Genomic DNA, 14,334 nt, shown 5'->3' with positions numbered 1-14,334 from the left:
GGTGCATGAGACTGGAACCTTGAACCTGTCCAAAATATGCCTTGTAGCTCTTTTGGCTTTCATGTGCTGCATATTTGTATAGTGATTGTTTTACTGTGGTATTGTTTTGCATTTTTATTCCTTGTATGTTTAAGGTATTTTCTCTGCGCTGTATCCTAGTTTTGTAAGCATTTTCTCTTCCTGTGTTTTGGGCTTTTTCCAACTTTCATATACTGTTAGCCATTGTGCACCTCTTACAAGAGGCTCGCACTTAACTTTAGAGCCCACAGTCTGATTAAGTGGGAGACTTTGAGGTGCTAATGGCAGCAGACGTAGCGGCCCATTTTTTAGAATATCCCACATGCTCAGAATGACACAGGCATGCTTAGAACAACGCTCGCATACTCAGAACTGGGAAAACGGACCAGTGCGATTGCTGCCACCAAGCGTCTCAAAGTCCCCCGAAGAATGAATTGTTGGGGGGGGGGGCAAGATGTATTTATTTTGAAGTGAATATTAAGAGCTAGCCCAGGATGTCAATAAATTGGTCTTTATTTCGATGATTCATCCACCATTAATGTCGCAGACGTACTACAAGGCTGGCTACATGATATTACGCATGTCGCAAGCTATTGGGCGCATTGTCCTAGCGGGCCGTGAAATGACCCGGCTAGCTGGGTAAGTCAATCCCCTCCCTTAAGCCATTGCAACCTCCCCTTGGAAAGGAAATGGAACCTTCCGGCCACCATTCCACTAAGATGGAGGGTGGAAGCTTCCATTTTGTTTTGTCAGGGGTAGCTTTTGTGTTTCAAGGTGCCCACATGCTCATCAGCCAAACTCCAAGCCAGTCATTTGCATAGCTGGTGAAATGTCTCAAACTGTCTGGGGTTGCAAGCATTTCAAATTTGTGTCGCCGTCAGATTTTTGAGTTCCCCTATTGCTTTGTCCAACAATCAGGAGTATTACCAGGCGGGTCGCATGCTGCTCCGTATGGCCGAGGCCGTTGGCCGCATTGTCCTGGCTGGTCGAGAAATGACTCGATTGGCAGGGTGAGTCAGCATTTCTCACACGTTTTCTCATCACTCAAAAAACCATGCTTTTCACAATTAACCTTCCTCCATCATTCGTTTTAAGACACTGTGAAAGACTTTGAAAAAAAAAACACCCAACAGATGCTTCTGTGAGCTAGAAGTCTTCACTTAAACATTTCCTACTTTGAGTTTGATGGGTGATGATGGGTTGGTCGGTTGGTTGATGGTCTGGCCGAGCAGTAGTTATTGGATGGTGAGATTATTGTTTATTGTATGTGTCGCCTCATTTTCACCGGTTATTGATAGCGCTCATTTTCAAATAATTTCATTTGTGGCTGATCTGCATTTCTCAAACAGACTTGACTCAGCATACTTGACTGTTTTATTGTCTGTACTCTAAATTTACTGATTTTTCAATTTTTTTGTTTGCTTTCTGACCTGTATCTGAGCTGGACGTCCAGTTATGTTATCTCTCTGTTCAATTGAAGCACTCATTTCAACACAGCCTTTGTACCCAATGCTCAGTTCTTACTACAACACTCCTTCATCTGGGGTATCCTGTGGGACTGAGACAAGCAATCAACTGTTTGACTTACTGCAGTCTTGTGAAAGTTTTAGGGAGGAAATCTGAAGACAAATCCAGCAAAATCCAGTCTGAAAAAGGTCTTTCGATTGTCACCAGCTAATTGTTTTCATTGTGACCGTTTCTTTCTGTTTTTCTGTCAAAGTTTGTTTGTGTCTTTATTTTCTGGCGGCTGGCAGGTTCACCCAGCGAGTAACAGAGCTGATGACCGTTCTGAAGGAGCTGAACATGGGCCGCTATGAACGGACGATGGTGCGAGAGGGCAAAGGTCAGGAACCGTTCCTGATGACGTGACCTTTTGGGATGTCACTGCTGTAAAAGTGGGAACTGGGGAGCTGTGCTTCCACGCACAAATATTTGGATGTGTGCCTCTGTGCTGTCGTAGCCTGTTCTCATTTTAGGCTCTTTTGCAAGTATGTGTTAAGGTTCTGTCAATGTTTCAGATGTCAGTGTACACCCTGAGAACGTCAGCGTCGCAATGACAGTCCTAGTAGAATGTAGCGGATCTCCGAAAAATGTTTCTTGGGTCTTTGGCTTGGTCTGCCAGTGGAACATTGATGTACATTGTGTAGGATTCTTTGCAAGGCCCTCGACTCAACGGTGGCTCTGATGACCGTTGACTCCTTTTGTTAGGCTGGGTCACACATTCTGTAATCATTAGCTGGAGCGGCAACGAATCTTGCTCGTTATCCATCATGGATCACTATGCATGTAAGTGACGTGGGCCGTTTTTCCATTTTCTCAGCAGACTCTGACAGTGAGGATGACCGAGAGCCACTGGTACCCGGCAGCGGTAAACTGATCCTGCAGGATCATATCATTGAGTGAGTCCTTTGCAAAGTACCAGTTTGGTGGTTTGAAGGTGGCTAAATGTTTTACATAACGTAACATTACAAAATTTCTTCCCAACATTTTAACTAAATAGAAATTGCCTCTCCTTTTCAGATTTGACCAAATTTGACAGTTTTGCTATTTTGTTTTGTATTCAGGAAAAGTTAAAAGCAAAAATGTTTGCATATTTTGCCTTAAAATGCATTTTTTAACCCTGAAACCCACCTAGAGATTTTCTCCAGTGTCACCACAATCTTATTTTTTCTTGCTGATCCTTCAGGAGTAATTCCAGCAACGTCTTAATCAATTCACATTATTTTCACCAAAACTGGACATGCCTTTCCCGCTTACTACTCGTTTCCTGAGACTGGTTACCTGAAACTGTCAACCTTTTTCCCATTGGCATGTGCTCAGTACATGTGGCCAACGTACCTTAGGACATGAAACTGTAAATGACCCTATCAAAACACCCTATGCTAGATCGAATTGAAACTTCCCATCTGAGATGGACCAACCCCCCAACCCCCAGCTCTATTGGGGTGAATGCATTATGAAGCTGACTTCCCCTTTACTGATTCTGTCCAATCAGGTTCAAGCAGGTTCCTCTGGTCACCCCCAATGGGGATGTCCTGGTCCGGGAGATGAACTTTGAGGTCAAGTCTGGGATGAACGTCCTGGTGTGCGGCCCCAACGGCTGTGGCAAGAGCTCCCTGTTCCGGATACTGGGAGAGGTATCGAAATTGTCTTTTAAACAAGTCCTCGTGTCAGGATGCGTGTGTTTAGCATGGGGCTCCATGCACATGTTCCCCCCCTTTCCCCAGTAATTAAAAGAGAGGCTGGGCCGACTGTGTGGTGCTGCCTACCTCAATCATTGCCCCCGAGTTAAAATGGCTTTGGAAAGACAGAGAACAGAAAAATTTCTTGGATCAAGAAAGCAGAAACTTTCTGCGAAAAAGTTAATTCAATTCAAGGACGGTATTAAGCAGTACCACAAATTATCCCCCCTAATGTTTTTCATCATTTCATCACGTCCTTTTCTTCTTGTCAGCTGTGGCCATTGTTTGGAGGCACTCTGATCAAACCAGATGCCAAGAAGCTCTTCTATGTCCCTCAGGTATGTTTATTTCTATTTTTTCTCTTCAAGAGCAGCAGACGACTCTCCTGGGCCCCCTACTGAGAGATAAGCGAGGGCCCACTGATATTTGTGGCATAATTAGGTTTCTTAAGTTCTAATGCCATTTTGCATTTTGTCTTGATATTGACAGCGACCTTACATGACCCTTGGCACGCTGAGAGACCAGATCATCTATCCGGACAGCAAAGAGGATATGATCAGGAAAGGCATCTCCGATAAGGACCTGGAACATTCCATGGCACAGGTTGGCTCACTGTCTCTCTCTCTCTGTTCAGAGGTACTAAGCTTGTTTGGATGTAGTTGCAAGGCATGCATCCAACAGCAGCTCAGTTGAAAAAAAATTGCACTAATAGCAAACTTGGTACTCCAGAGCTTTGCATGGTACTGATTTGAAGATGCTGGTAGCAGGTGCAATGTTTTGGACTGGTGACTAAGTTACCAGACAAGCAGGTGCAATTTCTTGGACGGGTGATTAAGTTGCCAGACAAGCAGGTGCAATTTCTTGGACGGGTCCTGCACTGCATACCTGAGCATTTATATCGAAGAGATCTCCTTTCCATTTCAAGGTCGACTTAGTAAGCATGTTGTTTTGTGCTTTATAGAGGCCCATTTGTGAGTGTTTATATTTGATGCTGCGCAGCCACAAAATTGGCACAGAGCTGGAGCCTCACGAATGAACTAGTCTCTATTTAAGCATTTGGAAACATTGTCTCGGTCCCGCTCAAATTGCATCCCAAATCTTCACGAACTGTGGAGTCCTTGTGCAAAAGATGAATGCTTTCCTCCTTTGGTGGTCTGCAGGTTCAGCTCAGCAACATTTTAGAGCGGGAAGGAGGTTGGGACGCCGTGCAGGACTGGATGGACGTACTCAGCGGAGGAGAAAAGCAGAGAGTGGCTGTAAGTCCTCAACAATTCGGGGCTTGTATGTTTGTTTTGTGCTTGTTGACCTGGGTTTTTCCCTGGTCGTGTTGTTTTACAAGTCTCTTGCTACAAGATAGTTAACCCTAACCCCCTGGGGGTATGTAAAATCATATTGAAACTGGAGGACTGTTAGGGTTAAGGAAAGATGTTGAAAAGTGGAAAACATTTCTTGCCAACTAAGCATCAAAGGAGTTTCCCATGGCTTGTTCAAAATCCATACCTCTCGTTGTTTTCTCTCAACAGTCCCCCCCCCCGGTAAACTTATATAATCTGTTCAATGATATGCATGGAAAGAGTCAGTCAAATTTCCAGCGAAAATGTCTTGGATATGTCAAACGAACAAACTGTCGTTGCTTTGAAAAGTTGGTATTTTAGGCTGAAAATAATGCCGCACCCGAGTACTTGTGATATTCTTCTTTTTTTTTCATTTGTAGATGGCTCGTTTGTTCTACCATAAGCCTCAGTTTGCTATCTTAGATGAGTGCACCAGTGCCGTCAGTGTGGATGTAGAAGGATTCATCTATTCACATGCCAGAGAGGTGAATTAAAATGCTGTCCGTCAATTTATCAGGGAAAAGTGTCAGAAACAAGTTCTTGTGGGCCTGAATAAAGCCTATGACCAATTTCGAGACTAAGTTCTGATAGCTCAATCAGATTTTAGGGGTGTAACACCCCTCTCTTCCATTTATAGTTTAGCCAGTGAAAAGTTGTATTGCTGTCAGCAAAAGAGGCCATCTTGAAGATGGCCTCGCATTTTCTTCCTCAATGAACAGAGCCCTCTGTAGTTGAATAAGTGCCAGCGCCAGCCCCTCTTTTCTACTTGTCACTTTTTGTGGGCTTCTTTGGCAAATTTTGGGTCGTATTACCCTCCCACAAATTAGTCGATCAGTGCCCTTGCTGAAAAGATAAATCAATTGAAAGGTGGGACTAAACTTGAGTTTTTCTTTCATTTAATATAGGTTGGCATCACACTTTTCACTGTCTCTCATAGGAAGTCACTGTGGAAACATCATGAGGTCAGTAGAAAAAAGTGCCTCAACCTTCTTTTGAAGAGTTTTCTTTTCTTTTTTGAATGAAAATTTGTTCGTGGAATGCCACATCTTCACTTGAAGATTACGCATTAGTTCGTGATGAAATTGACGGGGCCAATTTCATAGAGCTGCTTAAAGCACAACATTTGTTTAAGCGCGAGAAAACCTTGCTTGATAAATGAGGTAACCTGCCAAAACTCCATGTGATGTATATTGTTTTGGAATTGTATTTAGCTGTCTTTTGGTTAGCATGACAATCAGATAGACTTTGAGCTGGTAACCTTTGTTTTTTAAGCAAGGTTTTTTTTTTGCGCTTAAGCAGATTTCGCGCTAATAAGCAGCTCTATGAAATTGGCCCTGGGTGGCAGTAGGAAGTTAAATTCTGGTGGAAAAATTGACCCCAGTCAACTGGTAATTGACTTAGTTTGCAAATTATGTGAGGGGGGTAATTTTCAAGGACCTGAATTAGAAGTTTTCAGAAATGCTGAAGACAAAATAAAAGTCTGCCGCACACCTTTCCAACTTGACTGGTTTACTTGGTCAACTCATCTGACAGTAGTGTCCAGTTATTGCTTGATGGCTACTATGGCTATTGCTGCCTTGGCCACATTGCCAGACAAGATGTTGACAAGATTTTTTTCCCGTCCCCCCCCCAGTATTACTTGATGTTTGACGGACGCGGTTCCTATGAGTACAAGCCCATCGACAAGGAAACCATTGAGTTTGGGTCCTAAAAGCCGAGCTGGAACCTCAGTTGGAAAACAGCCATATTGGCGTCTGCTGAGATGGAGACTCACGGTCCAGAAACTTGGCGGACTTATGTGTGATGACAGACAGGAATTGAGGCAGAAACTCGTCCAGCAAGTGTAAAATCCATGGTGGTTAATTTGTGCCATGTGTGAGTGAAATTTCATTGAAATGTTTAAGTATGAAACAGAGTGACATTTTGGCTGGACACGAGGTATGTGCTCTGCCAAGGGCGCAGTCCAGCAAGGACTGCTTGTCAACCACGGGTCAATTTTGCTTGGTACCCAGGATACATCTTGTGCACAGGTTACCAAGGAATATTGACCAGTGGTCAACAAATAGGAACTTCTCAAACTTGTCCAAATGTACAGGGGTGAAATTGGTGTAATGAACAGATGACTACTAGAATAAAGTAATCAACAGATATATGGACAACCTTGGCTAAATTATGATTGTTAAATGTTAGTTGGCAAAGGTGGAACAAGAGCCAAATTTGGGGGGTGGTGTAGAATTTTTTGTGGTGGGGTTTATATTTCCATAAACCATTTACGTTCTTTTTATGGGAGAGGGCAAATTGTAGGGCTTCTGACGCACTTTGGGAAGGAAAGTCCCTCAAAATCACTTTTTGCCTGTAATCTATAACAGGTTTGCCCATACAACAAAGTATATAATCACACTATTCTCAGTGTGGTCCGATAGTTGTGAACAAACCATGTGCTTTCACGGGTTGGAGTCAAACCCATGACATCCAGCTTACTAGAGCAGACATCATCACCACTGGACCCCCCGAGTCTGCCGGAATCGGGTGGCTGGCTCAAATCCAATGCAGCAGCATGAAGCACATCAGTCCATGTTAATTTAGCTTTTTGTCGGGGATGTTCATTGTATTCCAGATTCTTTGCCCTGACTCCGACATATACATGTATATGCCAAGAAAAAAAAATCGCTAGCGTGCTCAGTATGCAGGAAGTCATGGGTTGGATTCCCAAGAAATATGAAGGAACTTTTCTGGAACTGCAATGCATGGGGGGGGGGAATCTGGAAAGAGGGGTACTTTCTACACGCTCAGTATTTGCAGGTATTGATTACAATACCCGAGAATCAGTGCAAAGAGGTTTGGAAAATTGGGCCAGTTTTGGAAGTTTGCAGAAAAAGGAGGAATTTTTCCCAGTTTTGTTATGGCAGGGAGTTAGCAGTCCTTTAAGATCTCTCAAAGTGGTTGATATCTTTTGGTTTTGAGAACTGAATTAAGCAGGTCTATGAAGAAAATCTTGGGTGTGAATTTTGTTGGTCATGGGGTAATAACGGCAAAAATTAGAATGTTAATGAAAACATGTTAATTTGTTAGGTTGTAGATTTTACAACATCGTTTTATTTAGAGTGTTTTATTTATGTTTTATAAGGCCAATAACACATGTAGGGATATTGTTGTGATTGTAAAATACATGTACATAGGTGGTACAATGTAAGGGGGAAAAAATCAGATATTGAAAAAAAAAAATGAATTTCTCTGTTTGATAAATGACATTCAGGTAGTTTTAAGCAAAATTGCTTTCTTGAAGAATCCTCCCAGATACTTTCAAAACCCACTATGGATTTTGGGAGGGATAGACCTCTATCGTGGGGCAGCCATCTTGCATTGAAACCAATTTTAGGCTGAAAGGAGAGTCTGTTCCCTTTTATCAGTATGTGAAGTTGTATTAATATTGCCAATGCATCTACAAGGAACAAGACAAAAATGGCAGTCTCATGACATGGGTCTATCAACATGCCCCTAGTACTAGCACTGATTTCTGGAAATTTAAAATTGATGCCCTAGTAGTAATTAAGCAACTGAAATAAATGAAGTGGAATACAGGTAGACAGCACATCCAATTCCAATTTACCACTACACTGAAAAATGTCTTGTATGATCAAATGATGTATTCTCCGTCTCATAAAAATTTGCTTTTAATTAAAGATGTCCAAATGACAGCATCTTGTGCCCTGGTGGGCGTGCTCTCTCTCAGAAATAAACCAACAAATACATTTTCCTGACTTGTCATTCTACCAAAGAATTACTTAATGGTATCGCCGACATTGCTCGTCTGCATAAACAGCAACCAGTGTATGGACAGGAGTGTGTTGATTATTCGATATTACAGCATTTTGTAAATTTACTCCAAAATTATAATTGGAAATGGTCGAAATAAAGTTTTACCGGAGATCTTATGTTTTGTACATGAATGTGTCTTTTTAATAAAGTTCTGATGGCAAATGCTCATCAAAATCAAACCATGTACAAAAGTGTTCCAGCAAGCAAATATTAAAGCCAAATAGCTAAATTCCCATTTTAGCAGAAAAATATATTCAGTGGAAGATTTCATACTTCCTCGGGACTGCAGCCAAACTTTGTAAATATTTGTCATTTTTGTCACAATGTGACCAACACCTAGAACTTGGACGAACAATGTTAACCTTTGTCAGTACAAGTAGAGGGAGAACCCTCCTTCATGCACATCTATTCAGGATATCCGATGTGCTCATTTCTTGTCGCACATTTCGAGGGGAGGAGAGATACACTTTGTATTTTATTTTTACAGGCAATGTTGGCTGGTCTCTAGTCGCTAGTCAATTGCAAGGACTTCATCCACGTTCTTTGATAGCCATTCAACATGGTGAGAGCCAATTTTGACAAAAACTATGTTTACACCATGTATTTCATTCATATTGGGGGATATTCCAAACTATAAGGCAGAATAACATTAACCACTTGCCTCTGGAGTTTCCGGAACCAGGCACCTTGGCTTTGAATGCATAGCCGGGGTAACCAAAATCAGACAAAAGTGCTGGGCTTTGTAACAAAAGACAGTACTTGGAACAAAAGACCAAGCTGCTGGGATTTGCCATCATTTTTCAGTTGGTATTAGTGGAGGTTATCCGTCATTATTTTGAAACGGTATACCACTGTTTGTGGCATTCAGTGCCAGCAAATTATCAGCGGGGACAAAAGCGCTCCAGGGATGAGCGATGCAGTACTGCTGCTTGCTAATCAGGCCACATTTGAAAAAACGCCACTGGCATTCAGCGATGCACAGGGCCAATTTTGGGAACAAAGGAAATTACGTAACGCTGCACAATCTGGGCTCTCTACTGGGCGGCGGGCCTGGCTGCAATATTGGGGCATCAATGGAGGTTGCCTTACAGATTAGAGTATCCACCAGACAGTCATTCATGTGGGTGTAAAGGTCTAGTAAATGAAGTTACGAATTTTTGAAGAAATTTGAAATAGGGAAATCTTGAAAATTGGGAACTCGTCCCACAAATTCAAATTAAACCCGGCAGCAAGTGGTTAATGTGAGCAAATGAATCATCAATCAATACATACACAAGAAAGTCTGTCTGAAGCCACTATGGCCCACCAGACCAGTGCTTATCTCCAGTTTCTTGTCTTGGGATGAAATGACAGAGAATATCCCCCCCTGGAGTGGGTGCCAGTCTATTGCAGGCTACTCCACGTATTACCACTGCCCATGTATACAAAGTGGTGAGAGAGAGGCAAGCAGGTGTCGAGTGGCTCACCTTAACTCCACAACTAGCGGTCATCAGCTGGATTTGAACCCAAGAGCCCCTGGTCACAAGTCATGAACCCAAAGCCACCCTCATACAGACGCGCTTTATTTACAATTCAACCGTATTTACTCAGCGCCCTGCTTACCGTAGTCACTAAAAAACACATATATTACACGGTCAAATGGAGCACGCTGGAAATGACAGTGCTCCGATATTAAGGGGTCACCATTGATATTTTCACTGTACACGTACCCCACTTTACCTTCTTACCCACTACAAAATAATCTACAGGTAGAAAGCCAATAACAAGATGGTCAATGCTGTGTCGTCAGATCTTTCTGCTACCACATTCCAAACTGTCCAAGTGGGCCAGAGCTCTACACTTGTGGACCCTTACCCTTCTTGTTTCTATTCCTTCGTCCATTGTTGCGTGCAGTCGATTTACGCATGAACAGTCAAGACAGCGCGAATACACAAAAATGCCGCTACGAACCAAATAATCTGAAAAAAACACACCAAACCCAATAATGGATCAATGACCTAGTTATGCATGTGCTCATGATGAAGTGGCTTGTGTGTGTAGCTTGTTTGAACGAATCAATCCGCAATTAGACGTAAGGCCAGCCTTAACATATAGCCTCACCGCTCCAAAAGGCAATAAAGAAATTCCAAATGTTTTGACCCCATCAAATGGTTCTGCAGTGTTGTATCTGAGTCCATTACCAATCCCTGCAAGTCCCGTAAGTTCGTCCCAAGTCCATCACAAGTCATTCAGTCTTAAGCCAATTCACAAGCCATTCAAATGAACTGTGACAAAAGCATTCTTGTTCACCTGTTACTTATGACTGGCCAAGTGAAAGGACTTGTGATTGGAATTGTGAAAGGACTTGCGATGGACTTGACTCCAACACTTTATCTTGGGCCCCCAATGAATCGGGTTCTGGATCTGCAACTACAGAAAGTCAGTTCATGGTGCTAGTGAAGATTTTCTCAAAAGCCAGTAGTGAGGGATTACCCTTGGATACAAAGTCACTACTGCATTCAAGGTCTCTGTGTATTGCACCTCTGTTGATGAATTCTGTCTTCTCCCAGAATAAAAAAAAATCCACAATTATCCACAAAGATTGTGCTGATTAAAAGTTCAATTTGAGCAAAGACAGGAAGAACTTTATCAACTTACAGTAACATCATGAGCATGACACAGATGTTCCACAGGCCAATAAAAATGCGGAAGAATTTCAAATTTTGCAGGAACTGCCGGATTTGGTCCCCTGAAAGGATGAAGCATATCAAAGGAAAATCTCTACCACGAGTTAACAATGCAAAGAAGAATTTCAAAACCCCCCCAATGAAATATAAGGCTATGTCCAAACTACTTGGCTGAGGCTTAGAACTGTGCAACAGTCTATGGTTGAGGCAGTAGCCACTACCCACAAGAGTCGTGTGCAATACACTTAACATTGTGCTATTGGTCAATTTTGCAGCACAATCTCTCCATCCTTCTGCCATTGACTGATCACATTTTGCTTCCTAATTCACAACTGTGGATGCATGCTTTGAAAAGAGGGGGGGTTGAATTACACATTCATCACTCAACTAGTTAGCGTTTCCGTGTATTATTCAGAGATTGACACTGACGCACATCTCGTTCACATGCCAAACGTTCAGTTGTGTTGAATAACTGCTCCAATTTTTTGGTTCTGAAGAGGAACGCTTAAAATTTTTTTTCCTATGGCGACATTTTCCTTGCCTGACATACCTGTTGTCGGTTCAGTGGCATCACCTTCCCCGAATCCTTGGGTCTCGTTCTGTTTTTTCTTGCTGAAAAAAATTGGAGAAATTGAATACAAAATCTGTAACAACATTTTTCAAAGTGATCATTGCAATTTACAGCAGTCGGGACGGGTTGATTTCAAAGCCTACTTCTACTAATGACCTGGGTTCGATTCCAACTACGGTCACAGTGTGGGAGAACACTGTTATGTCAATGAATTGGATGCCTGATATAAATGCAGATGACAAACCATGTCCATTTATGGGCAGGGCTAGGACCCTCCCTCGCTACTCTACTTCACTTGGAGCTCTTTAGATGATCATGATTTCATGCAATTTTGCAATGAATCCATGGCTAGTTGCTACTTTAACCTCGATTCTATGGTGCAACTACGATAAAGCTGTGCTGGGCATGGGGTTTCCCATCAGCCCGATCATGAGGCTGACATGGAAGACAGTTTCATCCAGGACATTTCTGTTGTCTCTAACTTTGCCTTCAGTGGCTTCATCTCTAAAACCCAGCACCATTAAGTGTCCATGCAGGTATTCAACACCGAAACCCCATAAAAAGACCCGCATTAGTTTCTTTGCATAACAGTGGAGCTGCTGTTCTTGCAGTAGAGAAGAGACACATAGACCGTACTCATTTGCCAATCTGAAAGGGGAGGGTAACAGGGGCAATGCCACCCTCCGGAAGCAAATCTTTTGGGGGGGGGACCTTTTCTCAGCCCTGGGAAAAGTCATAACAGGTAACATAAAGGAATTCCATACTTTGGAGACTCCCAAAAATTCTGCCTAGGAAAGCCAAATTTCGTTCTTAATCTCATGAAATTCAGTTCACAGGGAATAAAATTTTGCTGTTCCTTTTTCAACCAGTGCAGTGGCAACCTTTCTATTTCCTTAGAATGGATGATTGATTTTAAACCCAGACTTGGTTTATCAGTTCCTTTGCGTTTCTGACACACTACTGTACATTTCTCCCATCAGTCACTGAATAAACACTCACAAATTGAAGTTTAAAACAGCACCGGCATTGACCAGCAATGTTCTGTAAGAAAAACAAAACGACAACAATCATACAATTAGTTTTTAATTGTATTAATCAGGTAACTGAACACAGATTTACAGTAAGAAAGTCAGTCACATTTGTTGCGGTAGTGAGCCTACGGGATGGCACAGACACTTGGGAGTTTTGCAAAATGGCGGGTAGCAACCGATGAAAACAACTGCAACGATCGCGCGTGTACGTACTGATCAAAGAAATTATTGTGTAATCCGAGCCTTTGACTGGCTGGTGCACGTCACCATGGTCGCTGTTTTTATCGGTTACTACGTGCCATTTTACGAGAGTGACGGATGTCCGTGCAGTATTCAAATATCATCATTTTGTTTTACTATATAGCCTCAGAATGTCCTACTTGCTATTCACACAATTTTGAGCCGATTCCACCATAGGGGGATTGTGAATTGGGACCCCCGCAGTTTTGGTCATATTAACCGCTTCATGCCGGGGCATTTTTCAATGTTGATGATGCTGGGCCGGCATGACTATCATTTTTTCCGTTTTCAAAATCCTTCAAAAAATTCATCATTTCATTTAACGGTCGTTTAAAGTAATCTTCAGGCACTACTCTAAGTTGATAGGTGACATTCACCGAAGCCCAAGTATTTCAGCCGGGCTTGCAGCCTTGTAAACAGAGCCCAGATTGTGCGGTGTTATATAACTGTCTTTTGTTCACAAACCTGGCTCAGTGCACTGCTGACCTCTTTTCAATAGGGGCCAGATTAGCGTGCAGCGGTGCTGTGTGGCTCATCGCTGCGGTGGTGGAGCGCTTTTGTCCCCGGTGGTAATCTGCTCGCTCTCAATGCTCCAAACCCTGGCATAGGGTTTCAAAACAAGGCTGGATTATCACCACTTTTGAGAGTGAAAAATGCCGGTAATGCCCAGCAGCCTGGTCTTTTGTTCGGAGTACGGTCTTTTGTTACAGGGCCCTGTTTCCTTTGTCCGAGTTCGGAGACCCCGGCCACCCATATAAACCATACGTCTCTGATCCCGGAGTCCCCAGCAGGAAGTGGTTAATCTGTGCAAAACTGGCCATTCCCCCTAAAAAAAAAACAAAGGCAACGCTGTCTGAACTGCCCCGACTCTGTTTTTTGGAAATTTCAAACTGTAAATTGTGAGAAAATGTGACTTTCCTACTGATAAAGTTTTAGCTGTGCATATTTGGCTCCATCATCACGAGTCATATATTAAAACATCCCCGTTTCCCCTCATAATTTCCCTCAAAACTCAAAATCCTGCCCTCTTTTCACAACATCAACTATACAGTTAATATTGAACATGACGTCACAGTCATCTACCTAGGCATGCTAGGGGGATCCAAAAGTTAAAATGTAGGTCTCTCGTCCGTTATAGGAACGGGGTCCCCAAATTCACAATCCCCCACCATCGATTCCTTGGTCTATGATTCCACTAATGGCAGAAGTGGGGGGGGGATCCCACCATGCACAGCAGGCTCGTGTCATAAAACTAGGCTATGGGCTATACTCAACGACATTAAAACCACCTTACCCGAACAATATTAAGTCGGATATCATGTTTCTACATGCAATTGGACAACTAGGCCTATCTCTCTGAAAATGTTTCTTTTCTATCCATCCGATCCGTGAGGTCCAAGTCTCGAGCCCAGCTTTAACTTCAAGTTCAACGTCTGTCGAGTGGCTATACGTGTACACGTTCTGATGACAGCT

General features: G+C 42.7%; 2 protein-coding genes across 5 annotated transcripts in view; one reads left to right on the top strand and one right to left on the bottom strand.

Annotated features, from left to right (window-relative positions):
- Nucleotides 1–8,469, top strand: part of LOC110977434 (ATP-binding cassette sub-family D member 3-like) — a 24,616-nt gene extending 16,147 nt beyond the window's left edge. Inside the window, exons 14-23 of one of the 4 annotated variants that reach the window (XM_087144138.1) lie at nucleotides 566–657; nucleotides 1,773–1,861; nucleotides 2,342–2,417; nucleotides 3,014–3,155; nucleotides 3,473–3,538; nucleotides 3,690–3,803; nucleotides 4,361–4,456; nucleotides 4,915–5,019; nucleotides 5,440–5,496; nucleotides 6,168–8,469. In XM_087144138.1, coding sequence (XP_087000264.1) covers nucleotides 566–657; nucleotides 1,773–1,861; nucleotides 2,342–2,417; nucleotides 3,014–3,155; nucleotides 3,473–3,538; nucleotides 3,690–3,803; nucleotides 4,361–4,456; nucleotides 4,915–5,019; nucleotides 5,440–5,496; nucleotides 6,168–6,245 — 915 coding nt within the window. In that variant the 3' untranslated portion in view covers nucleotides 6,246–8,469. Of the gene's footprint in view, nucleotides 1–565; nucleotides 658–936; nucleotides 1,029–1,772; nucleotides 1,862–2,338; nucleotides 2,418–3,013; nucleotides 3,156–3,472; nucleotides 3,539–3,689; nucleotides 3,804–4,360; nucleotides 4,457–4,914; nucleotides 5,020–5,439; nucleotides 5,497–6,167 lie in introns of all 4 variants that reach the window. The other 3 variants (XM_087144136.1, XM_087144137.1, XM_087144135.1) reach the window with 3 other exon arrangements.
- LOC110977438 (small integral membrane protein 7-A-like) lies at nucleotides 7,595–14,334 on the bottom strand. Its single transcript, XM_022231580.2, has 5 exons — nucleotides 14,156–14,334; nucleotides 12,590–12,631; nucleotides 11,570–11,631; nucleotides 10,991–11,081; nucleotides 7,595–10,311 (listed from the first exon to the last, which is right to left on the bottom strand). The coding sequence occupies exons 1-5, from the start codon at nucleotides 14,179–14,181 to the stop codon at nucleotides 10,296–10,298; spliced, it is 237 nt and encodes a 78-aa protein (XP_022087272.2). The 5' UTR covers nucleotides 14,182–14,334; the 3' UTR covers nucleotides 7,595–10,295.

This window comes from Acanthaster planci, linkage group LG12 (genome assembly GCF_054643075.1).
Source record: "Acanthaster planci isolate LZ-2023a linkage group LG12, COTS_SCS, whole genome shotgun sequence".
Classification (NCBI taxonomy): domain Eukaryota; kingdom Metazoa; phylum Echinodermata; class Asteroidea; order Valvatida; family Acanthasteridae; genus Acanthaster; species Acanthaster planci.
The sequence above is the reverse complement of the archived record's forward strand: the minus strand, read 5'-3'. Positions and strand labels throughout refer to the sequence as shown.

What these genes read in the sequence shown, in the direction of transcription:
- LOC110977438 (XM_022231580.2), bottom strand. Translation starts at nt 14,181, where the DNA reads ATGATATCCGACTTAATATTGTTCGG. An exon ending in TCCGACTTAATATTGTTCGG is followed by an intron (nt 12,632 to 14,155) that starts GTAAGGTGGTTT and finishes TTTTTCTTACAG; the next exon opens with AACATTGCTGGTCAATGCCG. An exon ending in GCTGTTTTAAACTTCAATTT is followed by an intron (nt 11,632 to 12,589) that starts GTGAGTGTTTAT and finishes AATTTTTTTCAG; the next exon opens with CAAGAAAAAACAGAACGAGA.